A 20,012-nucleotide genomic window follows, 5' to 3' on the forward strand; every position below is an offset into this window, starting at 1 on the left:
AACTTATTCTTATGGAATCAACGCAATAATTGTATGCACTTTATATTATTTATTGAAAGGGTTAATACGAAGCAGATGTCTTTTATTTCGCTATACAGTGATCTGAGTTATGCACGACTTGCATCTTTGGGCATTGACAGCATTTGTGCTTGACATCACTCCACCGCCCTCTAAATTAGCACTCACAGTGACTGGGGTGCTAGAGGGGTGGTACAAATAGTTGAGCCCGTAGTTTTAACTCAGCCGATTGTTCCCAACTCGTCCCAACTCAGTACGACTTTAGCAGAGATCGCCATGCAATGTGGATCGAGACACAGTTAAAGACGATCATTGAAAAAGCAGCAACAGAATTCGATGAAGCAGCCGCCAAGGACATTGAATTACCGAGTGCTGAAGATGGAACAGAACGTGGCCGTCAGTTAGACGAACTGCTGGCTGTACAGAAAGCTAAACGCGAAGAGCTTTGGAAACGACTACACGAGGTTCGACGGTTGCTTGTACAAAATCCATGTTTGTGTGCTGAATATCGATTATTACGTTAGCTGGAAGATGAATATCGCGCGAGAGGATTACATAGATTGTACGGCTTGAAAGAATCTGCAGAGACAAAGGTAATAAATACATGGAAACATCGCACACAAAATCTCCATGCAAGTTGACGGTTGATAATAGCAACTAGCTACATTGGTGTATGAAGAGCAAGAGCTTCAAAAAGAGATGCAAAAGCAAGCAGACTGTATGGAACCAAAGATGACTATGCAGACCTTTCTGAATACTCATTGATTTCCTACCCCTTTTCAGCACTAAACGATGTCCAGCAGCCTGATCAGCTTATATCCGAGTTGAGATTCAAAGAACATTTGAGTCAAACAATCGACCAATTACGAGAGACCCAGAGATTGGTTGAACAAGAACTAGCCGAGGCAGAAACTGCACTGGAGAGGGAGGAAACTGTGCTGGAAGAATGCAAGCAGATCAAAACTGTCTTGACTCGCAAGCTTGAAGAAGTACGGGAACCGGGGGCAAAGGAACGGCTTTCTAGGTAAAAGTAGAAAACTTTGCTCAATGGAATTAACTTAACATATCCCAACTTTTTAGAGAAAAGCGAGAAAAGTTATCAAGAATCGCTGTAAAACATCGGGCTATCATGAGAGATCTGGTCACATTTTTACATGAATTCTACCCACCTCATCCTGTTGATGCAAGTGAAAATAAGCGAAAGCAGTGGATATTATTACTTCTGTCTAACTGCTCCCCTTTAGAGAATACCTGGTCAAGTCCAAGGACGAGACGAAGAAGATATGTGCGAGTTGAAGTTCATTTTAGAAGATTTGATGAACTTGGCCGTCATTAACCCATCCGATCCATACCTGCGGCTCGAAAAGGGCACTTATTGGACTCCATACATTGAAACCATTGTAAAAGCAGGCATAGCCGTGCGACATCCGGAAGACTCTTTTAGGATACGCCTAGTTGATTTTAGTGTGCGTGATCGATCTTTAGCTGTATAATACATTTTAATACCACTATGCGTTTGCAATTTTGTAAGATTGGTAGTGCGTAACGTCGGGCTTTTCGAGTCAGTCGATTTAATGCGGGCGCGGTCTTTTCTTATGGGGTAAGGCACGCCTTTTCCCTAACCCTCCTTACCCCTCGTATTTCGCCCGATTCTGCATGTCCCTTCGACGGAAGCCCATCAATTTTGAAACCAAATTCAATGAATTGGCAGCAACGTTTGACGCCATATTCTCATTTTCTGCCCTTGAAAGCAAAGGCGTTTCCGGCATGAACATGTATCAGTAAGTAGCCAAGGTACACCAGAGAAAACCTCCGTAAACAGAGTACTTGTAGGCTAGTTTACGACATGTGCAATGCGATTCCGCGGCCGTACACCGATAGACTGTTTGCAGGCGTCGCAGAGTATATTGACCGACATACTATGCATGTCTGTGAGGTATGATATGCAACTCGATCTTTTTGACGTGTCAGAAGTACTTGACAGCAACGCATGATAGACGATTTTGTCCCATGACGATATCGCCACAGCGTATGCACGCGAGTTTGAACGTTTCGAGGTTGCAGCTGCTGATGTGTCGCGGGGATGTGATTATCTGAACCGATTAGTGTCGCCGGGCGATCGAGTATCTGCGTCGGAACGTCGGCCGACGATCATCAATGGAAAATACAAGAAGCAGAATGTGCAAGCAGTATGTAAAAGAAAGGAAATCGCTAGGAAATGTATTCACATACTAAAACACATATTTCTCCTGGTAAAATAGCTGGCAATGTCGCTGTGGAAGAACAATGTGCTTTTTACGATCCGGGACCATTTCCAGAATAGACTGTTTTATCAGGTTTTTGAAATGATACGAAGGGATAGAGACGGATACGAAGCACCACACAGCACAATCAAAACCGTGGTTACATCGTTAGTTCAGACAAATTCATTCACAGACCAGCCACTTCAGCTATACATTGAAGAATTCGAACGGCCATACCTCGTCCACACTAAGCGATACTTTGAAGCGGAAGCAGCGAGGGAGATGGCGTCAGGAAACGTCAGCAGTTTCATGAAGAAAGCAACAGAGCGACTGCGACAGGAAATCATGCGTAACAATCGATATTGTCATTCCACTTCGCACAGGCGTATCGTCAAGGAGTTCGAAGCACAATACATTGCAGCTTACAATGACCGCATTATCGAGGAGTTTCCCAACATGCTGCAAGAAGAGCGTTTTGATGGTAATGCAAATCCTTTCAACCTTAACCAAGCTGATGCAACTCAACTGTTACATCTCCTTAGATTGCACGGCAGCCTACAGCCTACTCAACCGTATACCGGACGGTCTTCAACCAATTTTGATCATTTACGAAGAGTTCATCACAAAGTTGGGCAGAGATATTCTCGTCAAGCTTGGAAACAGCCCTCCAAAAATTCCACGTGCATATGTGGATCAACTCCTCGAACTACACAGCAAATACTACAATATCAACCAGCAAGTATTCTCAGCTGATCCACTCTTTACAGCTGCAGTGGATAAAGCTTTCCGTACGATTATCAATGACACTCAGACAAACTCGAGTGCCAACGGCCCGGAGACTTTGGCACGCTACTGCGATATGATGCTTCGAAAGAACACTGGCAAGAAAGAAATTGCGCACGCAACTGCAGATAGTAAAAAGAAGGGCGTTTTGAGAAAGCCGGTTCAAGAGAGCGAAGAGACTGATCCTGAAGGCAAATTGGTGCGCATGATCACGCTATTCAAATATGTTGATGACAAGGATATCTTCCAAAAGTTCTATTCCCGTATGCTTGCAAAACGCCTAATATATAGTACTTCTTCATCTGAAGAAATGGAGTCAAACATGATCAATCGTTTAAAGGTATAATAACAAAATGACTATCGATCGATTAGTTTGAGCACTAACACAAATTTTAGGAAATCTGCGGCGTGGAATATACGAGCAAGCTCAACAAGATGTTTACAGACATGTCGCTGAGCAATGATTTGAACGCTGCCTTTAAAGAATTTTTGAAACAAAATGCAGAGAAACTAAATGGTAAAATCTTGCTGTGCAGACGCGAAGGAAATTATTGATAGCTAAATGAGGAAAAATTATACATAGTTGGTTTTGAGATTCAAGTGCTCACTGCCGGCGCATGGCCGCTCAATCAAAAAGAGGATGCGAAAGCCACAGAAGCAAGTGGAATACAGATACCGGCAGAGGTAAACGTGTGGATACGAGTTGATAATCGTTGATCTCGAGCGCTCACTGCCTTTATCCTTTTAGCTTGAGAAGAGTGTTACATTTTTTGAAAGATTTTATGGTCAACATCACAGCGGAAGAAAACTTTTGTGGCAGTGGAATTTGTCAAGAGGCGAGCTACGACTGACATATCTCGACCGACCATATGAGATCCAAGTTGGATTATACCAAATGGTCATTTTATTACTGTTCAATGTATCGATGGAAATATCTGTGAATGATGTTTTACAGCACTCTGGACTGACAGAATCAGATGCGCTTCGAAGCATAAAGGTTAGCATTGAATTATTAGTCAATGCATAATAGGATGGAGTGTAACAAACGAGTCCTTTGTAGCCATTAATAGACATGCAATTACTCAAGACGAACAACGGCGAACTTTCACGGGATTCAAAAATCAGCTTAAACCTATCATTTACAAGGTAATTTATTCCCAGATCATGAGGGCTTAAATCATGTTACTCTGACTACGTTTTGTTTACAGCAAACGGACCAAGATAAAGGTTGCAGCAGCAGCCCAGGCAGAGCAGCAAGAGACTCAAGCGACAAGAAGAGCTGTTGATGAAGACCGAAGAATGTATCTGCAAGCTGCCATAGTGCGGATCATGAAGTCGCGGCAGACATTGACGCATATTCAGCTTGTGCAAGAGATCATTGACCAGACCAATGCCCGATTTTCACCTTCTGTAATTATGATCAAAAAGTGTATAGAGCAGCTTTTGGAGAAGCAGTTTATTGCTAGGAAGGATCGAGATACATATGTATATGTTGCTTAAAGGAAGGACAGAAAAAAAATGAAGGAAATCAATCCCTCGCGGTTCTTTAAACTGATCTTGCGCAACCTTTGTTTTCACTTGCAGACCATGTTTGATATATGCAATGGTTTTTGGAAATCACGGGCACACTCTTCGCAAAAGAATAGACATCGCGGTAATTTAACCACTTGTGAATGCCTGTAGAAACTTAAACTAAGTCAAAGGTTTTCATGAAGTCCTCGTTAATGTGTACGATATGGTAATGCAGATTCAGAATGAATGTAAGGCAACAAAGAAAATACGCCGAACCTAACAAGAGAGCGAAAAGCTAGAGCCAAGTGTGCTCACAAACATTGGTTATTTTCTCGGTGTTGGTACGCTACCTCTTGATTTGCGAGTATCGTGGTTTTTCCCGTTATAAATTTCTAACTATATCGGCTATCACTGTTGGTACTGCTGCTCCAAACAGGAATTTACCATTCAGGGGTGGAAGTCTGTGGACGAGAATATTGTTTTGGTGGGCACGAGTATGAAAACTTGACCGGCGTTTTTTCTGTCGAGCCAAAAGTTGGACCTCCCGGACTATTGTTCAAGTGAGCTTCGTGACCGGACTGTTTGATCAGCAACGGGCTAATTAGCTTTATTTGTTTTTTTGTTTCCTTCTTGTCCTGCGCAGGCAATCAATCATGATGGGATACACGGATCTATCAGAGGCGGAGATTGGCAAAGTGTTGCAGAATATCTCGCATGAATTTGTCGGTACATCATACAACCTACTTACAAGGCAAGTCTTCGTCGAGAGAAAGGGAGAAAGATCACGCAGTTGGCTAAAACTAGATATTATGGCAGGAATTGCAATCATTTCACTAGTGAACTCTGCAAAAGACTCGTTGGGAAGCCTGCACCCGGATGGATCAATCGAGCGGCCAAGCTAGGCACAATGTTACCCTGCGTGATCCCTGACGAATGGATCGAACCTCCAGAATTTGAAACCGATCCCGCTGTTCAGTCGCCTAAAACGGTCAGCAGTGGCAGTCAGACAGCATCCCCGGCCATGTCATGTAGCTCACGGACACCGCTGAAACCAGCGTCAAATACCAGCCATCACCATTCTCGGCAAAGTGCTCGGCATACATTTGACAGCAACAGTAGCGGTAGCAACCACGTTAGCATACCCACAAGCCCGGCTACTAGTAACTGCAGCCAGCACAATTTTGTCAGCTCAAGGCAATCTTCAAGAAACTCATTTGAAATCCGCCATCATCACGCAGCACATTTTATGCCTCAAACGCCCAGACGTAGCTCGATAGCCACAGGGTCACCAAGCCGGCGCCCATCTGGATCCGTGATTGATGATAGAGACAGTGTTGTCTTGGCGCGACCGTCATCACCGTTCGCCAACGACGAATACAATGTGGATGATCCAGTGAAAGAACCCGACAGCAGTCGGCCAGAGGTTATTCGATCTGCAACACAGTTATCAATCAGTGCATCGCTCCAAGAATTGGACAGGACGGGAGGACCGGTATCTCCTGCTGCCTCGTCCACATCGGCTAAGGTTGGCTTTGTATAAAGTGAAAACGGTATACACATACATACATATTTATATACGATATATACGATATACACACATATACCTATTCTGCATAGTGTTAAACATTCTTTAGCCCTGTCTATATCCAAACAGATTACATTTGACAAATATAAACTCCAGTGAATGCTTATTGAAATATATGCATTTTTTTCTGTAATTGGCTTATTCTATTGGACAGGTAGGAAACTCTATACGAGGACAAGGAACGAGATAGCAAATAGTACAGAAATAAGAAAAAGGCGAGAGAAAGTGGATGTGGGGAAAAAAAGCAACGGCGCTACTTTCTAACGAGCTCCAGGCCCTGATATATCTTTTCATAGACCGTGAAAACGATGCCGCCTGAGAACTGAAAGAAAAAAAAAAAGAGGATGTTACTCGTCATATTTCTAAAGACCAGTTCATTGTTTACTTACAATCAAGCGAGCAAGACGAGGCGTCGTGCCTTTCCACAAGGAGAATATACCATTCTGCTTTACGACCTTGATGAGGCAGTCAAACGAGTTCTTATACAGCTGGCGTGCATCTAATCCCTGCATACGAGTCTTGACAACATCGAGGGGCATTGTCGAGTACACGGTAACGATACCGGCCGTGGCACCGGCCAAGAAGGTGTGAGTGGATGGAAGCGGTGCGTCTCCTTGGCCACGCCATGCCTGCAACCACGATTTGAACGTTGAATAGCAACTGAATCGGACGGCACTGTTGGCACCTTGGCGTGCCATGACCGGTCCCAATCCTCGATATACGCCGCCTAATCCTTCCTCTTTGATAATTAACGATGTGCCGTGAACAAGACCTCGGTACTTTGGATTCTGGCTGTTCTTGTCATGGATCAGCTTGGTCCTATGATAAAAAGAGTGGTGAGATATATCTATATATAAACGAGAAAAGCCTCTAACTTCCTCACTTTATAGTTTCTGATGGCGTGACAACAAGTGCTGCTTCGGTCATGCCGGCGCCTAAACCAGCCAATAAGCTACGAATTCCCGACAGCTTGCCCTGATCGTCCTTTAGCAGGTTCGCGATCTGGTCGTACGTCAGAAACCGAACACCAGCTTTAGCTGCATTGCCAATGACCAGAGCACCGCAGCCGGTATAAATCGCTCTGAGTCCGTAGGTGCGGTAAGTCTGCACGAGGCAGTCGATTGGGCCCTTGAATCGTGGTTCGCCAGGTTGCAACTTGCCGCCTGCCTGCAGCTGAAGGCGTGTCTTTACATACTCGGTTGGATACGTGATGAAACCCTCGACGCCGCCAGCAACGGTGCCTGATATCAACGAGAACACTGGGTCCTTTTTCTGCTTTGAGCTTGACATGACACTCTTTTTACGTGAGAATAGATGAAAAAGGAGATCGGAGATCGGAGATGGATAAGAGCTGCTCGCAATATGAATGCTGTTCCTGATACGACGCATTGTCGTACACCAATTACAGCATGGCACACGCTAGTTGCTTCAGGATCTCTTCAATCAAGGTGACAATGAAATCCTGTTTTCTGGATTTTGTCGCACAACTATTAAGAGTACGCATGGAAGGATGCGGCCTAATTTATTGGTTACCTCCGGGTTGGAAACGAGAAGATGCTAGAGTCATGGAAAACGAGTTGGCTAAATGTGATACCAAAACAAATAAGCTAGGGTCCGGTCTCTATGCATTTCTTTCTGGTCTTCCTAAATGCGTGCTTTCGTGTCCACGTCGTGCGCAAGATTTGCCAAGGCGTTGCCCTTCCCAACATGATGTAGACAAAGTAGCAAGAACCAACAACGAATTTATGACTAGGCTCCGCTGTGGAGCAACTTTCGCTACGGGCTTATTATTGTACTGATGTACACCCAAAACAAGATCGTACTAGAAATAATAATTATCTAGGGCTCGCCGCACGCAGCCATATAATTCACAGATGGCCTTAGGCTAGTGTCTTCATAAATTCATCAGACATCAACTAGCGTACAGTAGGAAAACCCAGTAAGAAGTAATAATTGTGAACTAGATAAATATGAAGTAAAGATAGAACCCAGTCATGGTTTTGCGTTTCTACCAGTTGTACACCCGGCAAAGGCTCAAGCAGTAAAATTGTGCGATCCATTTACACTATACTGCCAGCATCAGGCTCGCCGTAGTCCTCCTGCAAACTCAATTACCGCACGAATCGTTGATATGTACTCCACAATGCACCGGAAACATCAGACTGAGTGCTAGGAGATACCTCGGTCGAGATGACTAGCAATATTACAGGGTGCAAGATATCTCATAGAAGATAAATACGATTTCATCTAACGTACCTTTGCTGCTAGATGGAATTGCAGCATGGCAACCAACAGAGCCCAGATGATATTAGCCTTTGAAAGTTCCTCAACAATCGAGGTACCCATGTGCCAAAAGCGAGATCAAGGTTAAAAGCCTAAGAAAAGCATCTCGCTATCGAACATTGTTCAGTAAAAGGCCAGTCTATCTAAACAGCAGGGCAGATAATAATAAACTGCCTTTCTTTCTTTTCTTACGAGCGAGAGCTACCTTCAAATCCTTCACTGTTCTGTTATGTTGAACATCCAAGGCATTCCTTATCACACACACTAATTACTGTATTAAGTCCATGAGTTGGCATACAATTCACACCCAGAGAGGGTCTTCACAGAAATTAGAAAGCGACGGCGTGTGTTAGCGAAACCATGATCCATACTCCTTCACAGGTGCATCGTTGCTATCTTGGACCACGACCGCCTCCATTCCTACGCCTGCCATAAGCTCGGCATACAGTCTATAAGTGAACGAAGCGTCCATTAATCGAATTACGCGTCCTTTTCCTTCCTGCTTCAAACGAAATAACACACATATAGTCTACAAACTAAAAGCATCCTTACCCGTATCTGGTCCAATCTCCACTCGCTGTATGCATAGCGCGGTTTGCATGAATCATCCAACCCCTGTGGAAACCCCAATCATACAATCGATCCTCAGACTTGTGCAACGACCACGCCATCCATCTATCTTAAGACGCACACACATATACACGGTATCCTTCTTTGATATTTTGCACATTATATCCGAATATATAACCAAGCTTTAGTATGAATTCCGGTCTTTCCTACGATGATTATATATCTCTGAGACAAGAGGTATTGAGAGGAGGGCTACCAAAGGATACAGTGAAATGGATACACGATTCAAATAGAATTTATCGGTTTTTGATCAGTTGATTTTCACAGCTTCGCTGTATGAGCCTCATAACATCATCAATCAAACCTAGTGCAACTTTTTGGGGCGTGGTTTGCAGTGTCTTTCCATTTTGTACGCACGAAGAATACTGTTACATCAAAAGTGTGCCTGATACCCGCTCGTTAAGTAAGAACTCTGCAACGACGAGGCTAGTCGCAGTTCGCAAAGAACTAAACAGCTATAAAATATGCTGGAATAATCTAAAATGTATGATAGATAGTAGAGGATAACAGAAATAAAATATCTATCTTTATTTCATCGAAACGAGCAAGTGTGACATTTTTCAGAAGTCCCATGTAGATATCATGGCTGGAAAGTTCTTTTGTCCAATGATCTACTCGCTCCAAACAGAGTAAACAGCGTTTTTAAAACTGCAAAGTAATTTGAATGCCAAATGATTATTGAAACAATGCGAAAAGAAAAAGGAAAATTGAGAAAGAAGGAAATAGAGGAATGTGGATCAATCATGAAACTATAGTTACAGATCGTACGTACAATGTATTTACATTTTGGGCAGAGGAAGCAACGAATCGTAATATATCACTGACCATCCTTGGCGTTCTGTTCAGAGCGTTGGTGTAGTCGAAGATGGTCAGCCAGATCCGAAAGGTCAAAGCCACTCCTCAGTCGATATGCTTCTAGTTCCTGCGCAGCGTCTTGATGACTGATGTTGTCTCGTTCAGCGAGTCGCATGATTTCGTTTACAATGTATTTGCGCTGGGAAAATATACGCCTTATTGCGCTGTTGTGGCACCAACTATCACCGTAATACTTTTCCAATGTCTTCAAAGCGGCGCAACCTTGCGTGAGTCCAACATCCCATTCCTGCCACACATCAATCACAGTTGTAATATTGAAACCGACTGGGAAGTAGGGTATCGAGGGAGGAGGCGATGTCTCTCCTGGGCTTGGCGTGAGCGCAGGCGTTGGAAGCGAAGAAACTGGTATTGTTGATGCCGTCGACGGTGCTGGTATAATGACGGGTTTTCGGTTTGTTCTGCGTTTCTTGTTTGAATGAGATGATGGTAGCACGTGTGGACTAACGGTGTCACGGATGCTATTAGCGTCAGATCCGTTATTGCCGTTTCTGTCATCGCTTCTGCCATCACGTTGGATATCAATAGATTCATCGGTACGTGTTCGTTTGGACGACGATAATGCTTCTTGGGAAGGCAGTGGAGTTTCAGGGCTGTCAATTGTTGATGATGCTGGAGACGAGTCAACGTCAGGAATCGCCTGAGGTTCAGGAGAAGAAACATCTGTAGCATGCTCAGCAAATTGCTCATTGCTGGCCTTCGCTGTTTCGTCTTGTGAAGAGGAGTTTATGCCAAACAGTTTGCTTAATATGTCCTGTTGATCCCAGATCTTTATAAACTTCTCGATAAGATCAAATCGTGCTGTCATTTCTTCGCGTAGCTCATCGAGCTTCTTCTCGACTCGATCCAGCTTTTGTGAGATACTGTCTTCCTCTTTTGTGCATATTCGAACAGGACGAAGCTGAACAGTCTTGGGTTTCGCGTGTGTAGTCAATTTTCGGCGCTGTGTCTTTCTCTTCGGCATGGTACGATTGCTTTGACACGAAAAAGGTGCACTTGGACCGGAGACAAGAAAAACCAACAAAGAGAAGGGGCATTCAGCTTAAGCTGGTCCTGAAAATTTGAACTCTTACAGACGAGTTCCTCGTATTGATGAGTACATTTAGTGATTGATAATGTAGCAGCAGTATCTACGTGGTCAATGGTGGAATACAAATGCCATTAGATAAATTAAACGCGATAATCTCTGCATTAAGCCTTCGACTTAACATGCTTAAGATAGCAAAGGAAAGTTTACAAGCATCACACTTCGGTTCGTTCGCGCTTGGTTCGCTGAAGCTCATGGCTGATCCTAGTCTGTAGAATAAAATCGCTTGGCCTTCATGATTACGCAGCAGCAGCGCAAGATACTAACGTAATGCCCTTATGAAATCCCTTGTTCCCAATCAACTGCATTCGCTCTTGACTTATTCATATTCATTCCTGTACCGCCTTCTTTGTAAATTAACTTTGATTATATCTTTTTAATATAAAGATATTGAGGTAGATCTACATAGATACACGATGAATTTGCTGAACTGCAGAACAGCTCGACATAGATGATAGCATGATGCATATGCTGCCGAATATCAAGACGGCATTGTCATAGAAGATCATAATGGGCATCAACACTCCTTGAGAGTGGATCGATAGAGGATTCCAATAAATTATGATGGCTCTGGCCTTTTTGCAAAGAAAACGCTCTAGTTTAGCAGGTTCTGTTGGTTATCTCCATAATTGCAGGAATCTGCAAGGTTAGCTTCTCAATAACTGTCTAAGTAACGAGAAATATAAGCCAGTATGTTTAATTCGAGATACAGATACAGGAGAATGGAATCAATGAAGATGAATGTCGTCGTTGTGACTCCCACGAACAAAGGGTGCCGACAGAAGGGAGATTAGACAACAAGAAAACAAATAAACACAGGAGGCGAGCATCCTCGGAATTCAAAATGGGGATTTGCGGCATCTTCCCGAGTGTTCGACGACGACGTGCCGGCTCCTTTCCAGCAGGAGCGTCTTTTATGACAGCCTCTGGGCGACAATCAGCAGTGACAGCCTGAAGACTGCAAACAAAGAACAATTCCTCCATTTGCGTGTAAAAGACTGAGCGTCCTTTTTCCCTTGCCTTTCCACTTTGACCATGGACGAGACCAGCAGCGATGAAGAGTATGGACCCCTTGCGAGCACATGGGGAGATCAAGCAAAGGATACCAGCACGGATGTCATTCAGGCCTGGCGATCACTCGCAGATCCTAACGCTAAACTCGGTCCCAAGGGACTTGGCAGCGGTGGGCTGCACAGACGCGGCAAGAACTATATACCCGTTGACGAAGAAGTTATCTTGAAACAGCGAGAAAAGACAGCATCGATGCGCCCCAAGTCATCAAAGTCGAAATCGACCCGCAGCAGTAACGGTAGCAGCAGCAATATTAGTGGTAAAAAGCAAGGTCCAAACGAGAAAAAGATGCCACGCGCCAAAAATGGCGTGTACAAGAAAGAGCAAACGCAGCCACAACAACGGCAAGAACCTGACCATTGGAACCCTTTTCGATCCACATCAACGCCTTCACCTGATTCTCAGCCTGTGTGGCTCAAAGAGACTGCTTATTCGTACTTTCGGTCGCGTGAAAAAACGCTCGACGACGCGGGACACCGAGTTCCTGCAAGCTGGGGTGATCCATTGCCGCTACCGACTCCTCAGGAAGAACCAACGCCCTCAAAGAGTAAATCGACATCCGCGCTGTTTAGCGATACTACGACGAACTCAATGACCTCACCACCACCATCGCCTCCTTCTTCTACATCTACCGCAAGCATATCCAGATTCGAGCTGCCATCCCGTCGCCCGCCTCCAAAGGGTAGCAAGTTTGTGTGGCTCAATCAACCACTTTCCAATCAGCCGTTCTGGGAGCAACCAAAGGTCAATGTAGTAAGTTTTCAACGATCCTGTTACTTTCCATGATCTTCATCTCACCCCAAATAAGGAGAAAAATAATCAGCGTATGGAAGATGCGAAGGCTTCGGTGATGGAAAAGAGAACCTCTTGGGATCAGAAGATGTCAACAAACCAGAATCAAGGTCGATCAGGCTCGAAATGGGAAATTTCACAGCAACAGCATAATATAGAAGGATCTCGAGTCACGAATGCAGAAGGCAGAAATGTATCAGAACAGCCGAAGGCAGATTGGGGCAATACCACGCTGGATAGTGAGAAGTCTAAAGCTCCCACCACAAAACCAGCTACGAAGCGTCGCGTGCGATTCAATGATAATACGATTAAACCTGAATATCACGAAGGAAAAGAAGAAGAAATCAAGTCGGCACCCAAATGGGACAATGCTAAATCATATCAACAGCCAAAGTCTCAGACACAAGTTGATGATAGCTGGGGCAAAACCAACTTTGCGGCTGGACCGTCTGCATACGACTGGAAGGATGTTAAACAAGAAGTATCAGACATTGTCAACAATGCTGAAGCATCTTCAAAGACTGGATCTAACGGCAACAAAGCCGATGTGGCTACCTCTGAATGGAATAAGTCCACAACTGCAGCAACCTCAGCTGCAAGCTGGAATGAAACAACAAGCAGTAGTTGGCAACAAGAAGCAGCTGCAACTTGGTATGATACCTCACAATGGAACAGTGCTACTACTTTCTCTCCAGGTACCACGACCGAATGGGGCAACGGTGTTGCATCTGATTGGAATACGTCTTCGAACGACAACTGCGGTAGCACTGCTACGACATCGGCCGATACATGGTCGTCCCATAAGGACGTATCGACACCTCAACGGTTCTCGAGACCTGAACGTCCCAAGTACTCGAAACGAGGCACTGCCCCTCGTCCTATGAATTACAGACAGGATATACCCATTGCACCTCCCAAAGAAGTAGCACCACCGCCATCCGCTGAAAATCCAGTCATTGTATCCATCAACGTCGAATTGGGGCCAGGGCAAAAAATACCCATCAAAATCCGTTTATTGGACGATACAGATCGCTTAGCACAGGAATTTGCAGCATCACACAATATCACAGTGCCACCTATCGTAGATGCTTTGCGGCAATTGTTTTCGTCACAGAAGCGCATTGCTGTAAAGAAGCGATCGCGCAAGATGTAAACTTGTAAATACTTTTTTTCCTCTATCCTATTTCCTGTAAAATTTTTCTATCTGCTTGTCTGTCTTAATCATTCCTTTTACATGCTTAGCATTCTGCAATTATATGCATCGATTAAAAAAATGGGGAAGTACTAACATGAAGTGTTTTATACTTTTGATGTTTGGATGAACAGCATATTATAAATGGGGGGAAGATGCAAAAGTAAAAGTGGTGCAACTAAGAAAGGATGAAGTCTAAGGGAGAAAGGAAGAAAGAAAAAACTACAATGCGTGTGTATTTACAAAGATCCGAGCTGGCCAGTAGCAGCAAGGATCAAACCACGGAAAAGAGGATGGGGCTTGAGAGGACGAGTCAAGTACTCGGGATGGTATTGGCAGCCAACGTAAAACTCGTGGCCATCAAGTTCGACAATTTCCATACGCTCGCCCGTTTCATCGCGACCGATAAACTTGAGGCCCTTGGATTCAAAAGTCTCGACATGCTCGGGGTTAACTTCGTAGCGGTGACGATGGCGTTCATCAACAGAGGGCTGGTCGTTGTAGAGCTTGCGCACGATGGAACCTTCAGTGTTAGGCTGGAAGACAGTAGGTCTGAGACCAAGACGCATAGTGCCACCCAAGTGAGTCTTTGAGATCTCGGGCATGTAGACAACAACGGGAGTCTTGGTTTCAGGATCAAGTTCAGCAGAAGCAGCTTCAGCCATGCCGCACACGTGGCGAGCAAATTCAATGACGGCGATTTGCATACCAAGGCAGATACCCAAGTAAGGCACCTTCTTCTCACGAGCCCACTTTGCAGCCATGATCATACCCTCAGTGCCACGGTTACCGAAACCACCAGGAACAAGAACACCGTTGGCAGAGCAAAGGTTTTGCCAGGATTCATGGTATTTGATCGGTGAGGTCTTGGAAGTTTCCGGCTCTAAATCGCTAGCCTCGATCCACTTGATCTCAAGCTTGCGGTTGCATGCAAGACTAGCGTGTTCCAAAGCCTTGTACACGGAGATGTAAGAGTCGTGAAGGTTGGTATATTTGCCAACAATGGCAATGGTGACCTTTTCAAAGAGACGCTCGTTGCTAAAAAAAAATCATGTTTTCAGCAATCCATATTCCATTTCCCCTTTCAATCATGAATATTTATATTTACCTCTTTGCCAAGTCGGTCCATCGGCTCCAAAGCTGTTCACCAGCCAAGCGACGTTCATCAGAGACCTTGACGGAATCCAAGTTCAAACGCTTGCGGAAGAAGTCGATGACACCGCACTCGCGGAGCAAGAGGGGGACATGGTAAACGGAGGAGACATCGTGAACGGCCAAGACTTGCTCGGGAGCGACGTGACAAAACATGGAGATCTTGCCACGGACACTTTCATCCAAGGGCTTGGAGGAACGGCAAGCAATCAGATCAGGGTTCAAACCGGCACCGCGAAGGTCACGGACGCTCATTTGGGTAGGCTTAGTCTTTTGTTCGCCAACAGATCCGACAACAGGAACAAGAGAAACATGGATCAAGCAAAAGTTCTCGTGACCGACACGGAATTGGAATTGACGCATGGCCTCAACGAAGGGAGCAGATTCGATATCACCGACGGTACCACCCAATTCAATAATACAAACATCAGGTTGCTCTCCAGAGTCATCGATGGGCATAGCAGCAACACGCTCGACCCAGTTTTGGATAGCATCCGTAATGTGGGGTACGACCTGGACAGTCTTGCCGAGATAATCACCGCGTCTCTCCTTCTCAATAACTTCACTGTAGATCTTGCCAGTGGTAATATTGTTGATTCGGCTCAGTTCAACATCCAGGAACCGCTCATAGTTGCCAAGATCAAGGTCAACCTCGCCACCGTCGTTAAGCACAAAGACCTCGCCTTCAAAAATCAAACATCACACTGCGTTAATCCCTGACTCGCTCTTTGGCCTTCTCTTTCTATATTCTCTCTGTGCGAGAGCGAGAAAGACACATACCGTGGTCCAAAGGGCTCATGAGACCAGCATCGATGTTAAGGTAGGGATCGATCTTGATTGCGGTGACACGCAAACCCAAGCTCTTGAGCAAAGTACCAGTGCTCGAAGCGATAACACCCTTTCCGATACCCGAGATAACACCACCGGCGACAACAATGTACTTGGTCATAATAAAAAATGCCCTTAAAAGAACGGGAAAGAGGTCGGTTTTATTTGCACCACCAATTTATTGGCAAAAAAAAAAAAAAATGGAAGTCACGATCCGGGAAAAATTGGACGTAGCCAAGAAACTTTAATTGGCTACAACATTCAAAAGCCGCATAGAAAACGTCCCACGGCATGCTCATTGTTCGTCAAGAACTTACAGTTATCAAGTATATATCCCCACATAAATGAAAACTCTGCAAGCATTCAAATTTAGTATAAATATCCTAATATAATATCATGGGCCTGCTATAATGACTTGAATACTTTGCCGTGTTACTTAAGAGAATGGATATAATCTGCGCAGCAGAATCTTATTGAGTGTACTGTATTTTGAGCACAATAGACCAGAGAAGGAAGCAGGTTTCCACGGGAGTTTATTTAAAGCTTTGACGAGGAAGTCGACGAGTATGAATGCACGTACTCCCATCCATGAATATTTTCTGCGATTTGTCCAGCAACCGCTTTCACTGCAGCGTAGTTTTTTCCTGTCACGCTGACAATAACTCGAACGCCTTCTTCGCTGCCCCACAATGGATAGCTGCCGATTTTAATCTGTTGCGCTTGCACCTGGTCTTGGAGCGAGGATAAGTAAGCTGAAATCTGCCCCTCAGTTCGGCGTGTGGCGACTTCTGCTCTGTGGAAAGGTGTCGCATCTTTGCCTGTCTTGGCTTTCACTAATCCACTTAGGTGAGGATCCAGAGAATCCAGAAGCATCCGGAATAGACGAGGAATGCCTGGCAGTATGTAAATATTATCATTGACGATAACAATGGGTATCATGAAACTCGGGCTAGGTCGTAAGAGTCGTGCAGGATGCGGAAAAGTCGCGAGTCGATCGTATCTTTTAGCAACGGCATCTTTGGCTTTTCTCTTTTGCAACATGTTTTGCACGTGCTGAAATGTTTCTTGGTCCAATTTCATCTCGAGATTGTATGCTTTGGCGATAGCTGCGTAAGAAATATCGTCGTGGGTGAGGCCTATTTCGGTTTTCAGGTTGATGTCAGTGGGTATTCGTATCCACACAAATGCGCGAACAAAGGATAAGGGTCATTGTAATACAGAATTTGTAACTATTTACCAATGCCGCCGCTTGTAAACACTACATCATACAATGCAGAAAGTGAACGGACAGAATTGGATATTGCTTCCATATCATCAGGTACAACTTCAATTCGTCGCAATTCTATGCCCCTTTCAAACAGGAACTGCGCTGCTCAGTATAAGGATGGCAGAAACGGAAAAAGTAGTCAGGTATATGCAAGCTAAAGTCGCTGAAAAGCGTTCAGAACGGCGCTTTTGCTTATTACCAAGGTAATGCGAGTTGGAATCTTGTGTCTTGCCATTCAGAATCTCGTCTCCAATGATGCAGCACGCTGCAGTGAATTTCTCTTCATTTCTTCCGTGTGTCATGTTCCCTTCGAAGCCGGTATCACAATGCTGAGTCTCTCGTTCCCTCCACTTTAAAACCGAAAAAGTAACTAATCCTGAATGCGGCAGTTCAACGAGATGGGTTCGTCCTCAGGCCTGGGGAATTGTGAATGCTAGTAGCACATCTCTTGGAAATATGTTAGTGCCTGATGAACCTCGGGCTGGATTCCTTTAGATGTTATTAACAACCTGTCAGTTAAATGATATTGATAGGAATACCACTGTAGAAGGCTATTATTTATGCTGAATCATGAAATTTATGATAGAAGCTGACGCCAAGTATTCAGTATCTCTTATAATCAGTTTGCTGTCTAAAAATGCCTCCAAGCACGCATATAAAGAGTCTTTAAACGTTCGTGATGTGCGTGGACAAGTGATTTTGTAGATGCTGTGATATTATCTGTTAATGCAAAAAAGAAACATTTCTGTCGTGGAGAATCATAAAAACATGATATCACTGATGCCTTTTTCTAGCAAAAGTGTTAAACTAGCAGCCTATTTATTCTCTTTGTCATCTTTCTTTTCTTTGCCCTTCTTCTCCTGTAAATCTTCTAGAGCCTTTTGAATGCGCTCGTCGTTTGCATCTACACCCGGTAAAGAGCCCAACACAGCAGACATCATTCCTTGGTTCACCTCGTCGCTGTTTTCATTGTTCATAGACATCTCCAAGGCACGTTGAAGTTGTTCCTGTTCATCAAGATCGTCCATGTTTACATCCTCGTCCTAGCAAAAATGAGCTAAGATACCTTATAAGAGGAAAAACTGCATATATATTTTGCTTACAGGAGCATGGTGACCTTCCATGGACATTGCAAGTGCTGCCTGCAACTCTGCATCTTCTGCGTTATCCTCCTGCTGCTTATCGGCTTTTGAAGAATCGACTGCCATGCTCTCGCTTCCGCCAGCCGCTGAAGATGATGGTTCTCCTTCAGATTTGGCACCGCCACCTTGCTTGGCGGCTTCAGCTTCCTGACGTGCCTTTTCTTCTTCCAAGGAAATTCGTAACGCCTTACGCATGATGTTAATATCTAGAGCTCTTGTTTGATTTCCATTCCATCATCCTTACCAATGCAAGTTCAGGATCGACGTTAGGATCAACACCGAATGCAAAGTCATTGTCACCACCGCTGAAACCTGCAGGAGCTCCTTCTTCGCCGGATATGATGGGTGATGAGACAAGCATGTCGCTAAGGATATGAGGGCCGGGAGGAATGGTCACAATGTGACTAAAAAGCCATATTCAGTGACGTGATCCTTTTGTAGATGCTAACACGGTGCTACCTGTTATCGCCATTGTTAACGTTGTTTATGAATGCTTCCAATTTTGCGGTATTTTCTGCTTCTTCACCAAAGTTGATAATATCAACTGCCACGTTATTCTTCTTCATCTTCTTTGCCAATCGTACAAGCGTTCGTTCATCTGCTTCAACGGGACTGCCTACAAAGACAATAATGCGCTGACGCTGATTTCGGTTCTGTCGATGTTTCAATGCAAGCTATTTTGTTCGTCCGCGAAAAACCGTTAGCAAGGCAAGAGTCAACATGTCAAGGGAAACAGACCTTACCTGCGCGATTTGTATTCCAGTCAAAAAGTTGGCCTTATTGCCAATCTTTACAGTGTGCAGTGCAGTCAAGATCTTGCCCACATCGGACGTCAGCGTCACCAAGACTTCGGGGCTCTTTCCTGCCATCGTCATGAGGCCGACGGTGTTTTCTCGATTGGCCTGTGTTTTTGACGAGAAAATGAGATTGACAGCTTCGTTTTGGGCTACGAGACGGGTCGGTGTGTAGTCGCCATTCCGCATCCACTCTGAGTTATCGATACTGCAGCCGCAAACGTCAGATTCAGTTGAGAATCAGGTACTATCGTCAAACCACTTACACTATCATTGACGCCTCCAACGACATTGTTTAATCTTTTGATTCTTCTTGGGATAGTGTAAGTGGTAAGGATCGCGGATATCAAGCTGGAGCCTAAAGTGAGTGCTTAAAGACAGAGGCCGATTGCAGGCGACGCGTAAGTCTTGTTCCCAACGTCATCCAATCAAACTCAGATGTAAAATCGTCGTGGAAACCGCATGGTTAGTTGTAGTTACTCCAGCAAAGGGTATTACTGCGACATCATGGTTTAGAACAAGCAAACTATAAATTCAACACTGAGCTCCCCACAAACAGAGTTAGGGCGTGGCAGAGGGAATGGTCCCAGTTTTGGGATCTTAAGATTTTTTCCGAGCATTTCTTGAAAACGTAAAGACACGTCAAATCATGCGGTTTCAGGCAACAGTCTGTCTGTTTGTAACTCTCGATCGTCATATCCTTGTAAAAAAAAAAAAAAAAAAAGAAAAAAAAAGAAGGCAAAGTGATCACAAACTTTTT

The 20,012-nt window shown here is 44.5% G+C and overlaps 10 protein-coding genes across 10 annotated transcripts; 4 read left to right on the forward strand and 6 right to left on the reverse strand.

The window, feature by feature from the left end:
- Positions 1 to 299: 299 nt before the first annotated feature.
- On the forward strand, positions 300 to 1,511 carry VTP01DRAFT_9532 (uncharacterized protein; the record flags this gene model as incomplete). The annotated part of the gene is made up of 6 exons (XM_069388769.1): positions 300 to 482; positions 543 to 611; positions 673 to 736; positions 802 to 1,042; positions 1,099 to 1,201; positions 1,263 to 1,511. 6 exons carry the CDS (start codon positions 300 to 302, stop codon positions 1,509 to 1,511), a joined length of 909 nt encoding a protein of 302 aa, XP_069239952.1.
- Positions 1,512 to 1,674: 163 nt separating this feature from the next.
- On the forward strand, positions 1,675 to 4,544 carry VTP01DRAFT_9533 (uncharacterized protein; the record flags this gene model as incomplete). The annotated part of the gene is made up of 10 exons (XM_069388770.1): positions 1,675 to 1,799; positions 1,852 to 1,954; positions 2,016 to 2,207; positions 2,280 to 2,742; positions 2,804 to 3,384; positions 3,441 to 3,561; positions 3,628 to 3,728; positions 3,793 to 4,041; positions 4,105 to 4,190; positions 4,253 to 4,544. 10 exons carry the CDS (start codon positions 1,675 to 1,677, stop codon positions 4,542 to 4,544), a joined length of 2,313 nt encoding a protein of 770 aa, XP_069239953.1.
- Positions 4,545 to 4,631: 87 nt separating this feature from the next.
- VTP01DRAFT_9534 (uncharacterized protein) lies at positions 4,632 to 6,096 on the forward strand (the record flags this gene model as incomplete). Its single annotated transcript, XM_069388771.1, has 6 exons — positions 4,632 to 4,698; positions 4,760 to 4,782; positions 4,852 to 4,897; positions 4,993 to 5,116; positions 5,200 to 5,307; positions 5,373 to 6,096. 6 exons carry the CDS (start codon positions 4,632 to 4,634, stop codon positions 6,094 to 6,096), a joined length of 1,092 nt encoding a protein of 363 aa, XP_069239954.1.
- A 298-nt stretch (positions 6,097 to 6,394) lies between these two features.
- Positions 6,395 to 7,431, reverse strand: VTP01DRAFT_9535 (uncharacterized protein; the record flags this gene model as incomplete). Its single annotated transcript, XM_069388772.1, has 3 exons — positions 6,395 to 6,463; positions 6,531 to 6,960; positions 7,025 to 7,431. The coding sequence occupies 3 exons, from the start codon at positions 7,429 to 7,431 to the stop codon at positions 6,395 to 6,397; spliced, it is 906 nt and encodes a 301-aa protein (XP_069239955.1).
- Positions 7,432 to 7,543: 112 nt separating this feature from the next.
- On the reverse strand, positions 7,544 to 8,487 carry VTP01DRAFT_9536 (uncharacterized protein; the record flags this gene model as incomplete). The annotated part of the gene is made up of 4 exons (XM_069388773.1): positions 7,544 to 7,610; positions 7,675 to 7,722; positions 8,257 to 8,321; positions 8,398 to 8,487. 4 exons carry the CDS (start codon positions 8,485 to 8,487, stop codon positions 7,544 to 7,546), a joined length of 270 nt encoding a protein of 89 aa, XP_069239956.1.
- Positions 8,488 to 9,871: 1,384 nt separating this feature from the next.
- On the reverse strand, positions 9,872 to 10,891 carry VTP01DRAFT_9537 (uncharacterized protein; the record flags this gene model as incomplete). Its single annotated transcript, XM_069388774.1, has 1 exon — positions 9,872 to 10,891. One exon carries the CDS (start codon positions 10,889 to 10,891, stop codon positions 9,872 to 9,874), a length of 1,020 nt encoding a protein of 339 aa, XP_069239957.1.
- A 1,158-nt stretch (positions 10,892 to 12,049) lies between these two features.
- VTP01DRAFT_9538 (uncharacterized protein) lies at positions 12,050 to 14,030 on the forward strand (the record flags this gene model as incomplete). Its single annotated transcript, XM_069388775.1, has 2 exons — positions 12,050 to 12,838; positions 12,894 to 14,030. The coding sequence occupies 2 exons, from the start codon at positions 12,050 to 12,052 to the stop codon at positions 14,028 to 14,030; spliced, it is 1,926 nt and encodes a 641-aa protein (XP_069239958.1).
- A 278-nt stretch (positions 14,031 to 14,308) lies between these two features.
- VTP01DRAFT_9539 (uncharacterized protein) lies at positions 14,309 to 16,170 on the reverse strand (the record flags this gene model as incomplete). The annotated part of the gene is made up of 3 exons (XM_069388776.1): positions 14,309 to 15,107; positions 15,178 to 15,904; positions 16,002 to 16,170. 3 exons carry the CDS (start codon positions 16,168 to 16,170, stop codon positions 14,309 to 14,311), a joined length of 1,695 nt encoding a protein of 564 aa, XP_069239959.1.
- A 416-nt stretch (positions 16,171 to 16,586) lies between these two features.
- VTP01DRAFT_9540 (uncharacterized protein) lies at positions 16,587 to 17,618 on the reverse strand (the record flags this gene model as incomplete). Its single annotated transcript, XM_069388778.1, has 3 exons — positions 16,587 to 17,185; positions 17,287 to 17,418; positions 17,516 to 17,618. 3 exons carry the CDS (start codon positions 17,616 to 17,618, stop codon positions 16,587 to 16,589), a joined length of 834 nt encoding a protein of 277 aa, XP_069239960.1.
- A 513-nt stretch (positions 17,619 to 18,131) lies between these two features.
- Positions 18,132 to 19,544, reverse strand: VTP01DRAFT_9541 (uncharacterized protein; the record flags this gene model as incomplete). The annotated part of the gene is made up of 6 exons (XM_069388779.1): positions 18,132 to 18,359; positions 18,420 to 18,644; positions 18,703 to 18,862; positions 18,918 to 19,132; positions 19,202 to 19,460; positions 19,519 to 19,544. The coding sequence occupies 6 exons, from the start codon at positions 19,542 to 19,544 to the stop codon at positions 18,132 to 18,134; spliced, it is 1,113 nt and encodes a 370-aa protein (XP_069239961.1).
- Between the last annotated feature and the right edge of the window lie 468 nt (positions 19,545 to 20,012).

The sequence above is a fragment of the Rhizomucor pusillus genome, assembly GCF_041956525.1.
Source record: "Rhizomucor pusillus strain CBS 183.67 unplaced genomic scaffold VTP01scaffold_7, whole genome shotgun sequence".
In the NCBI taxonomy this organism is placed as follows: Eukaryota; Fungi; Mucoromycota; class Mucoromycetes; order Mucorales; family Lichtheimiaceae; genus Rhizomucor; species Rhizomucor pusillus.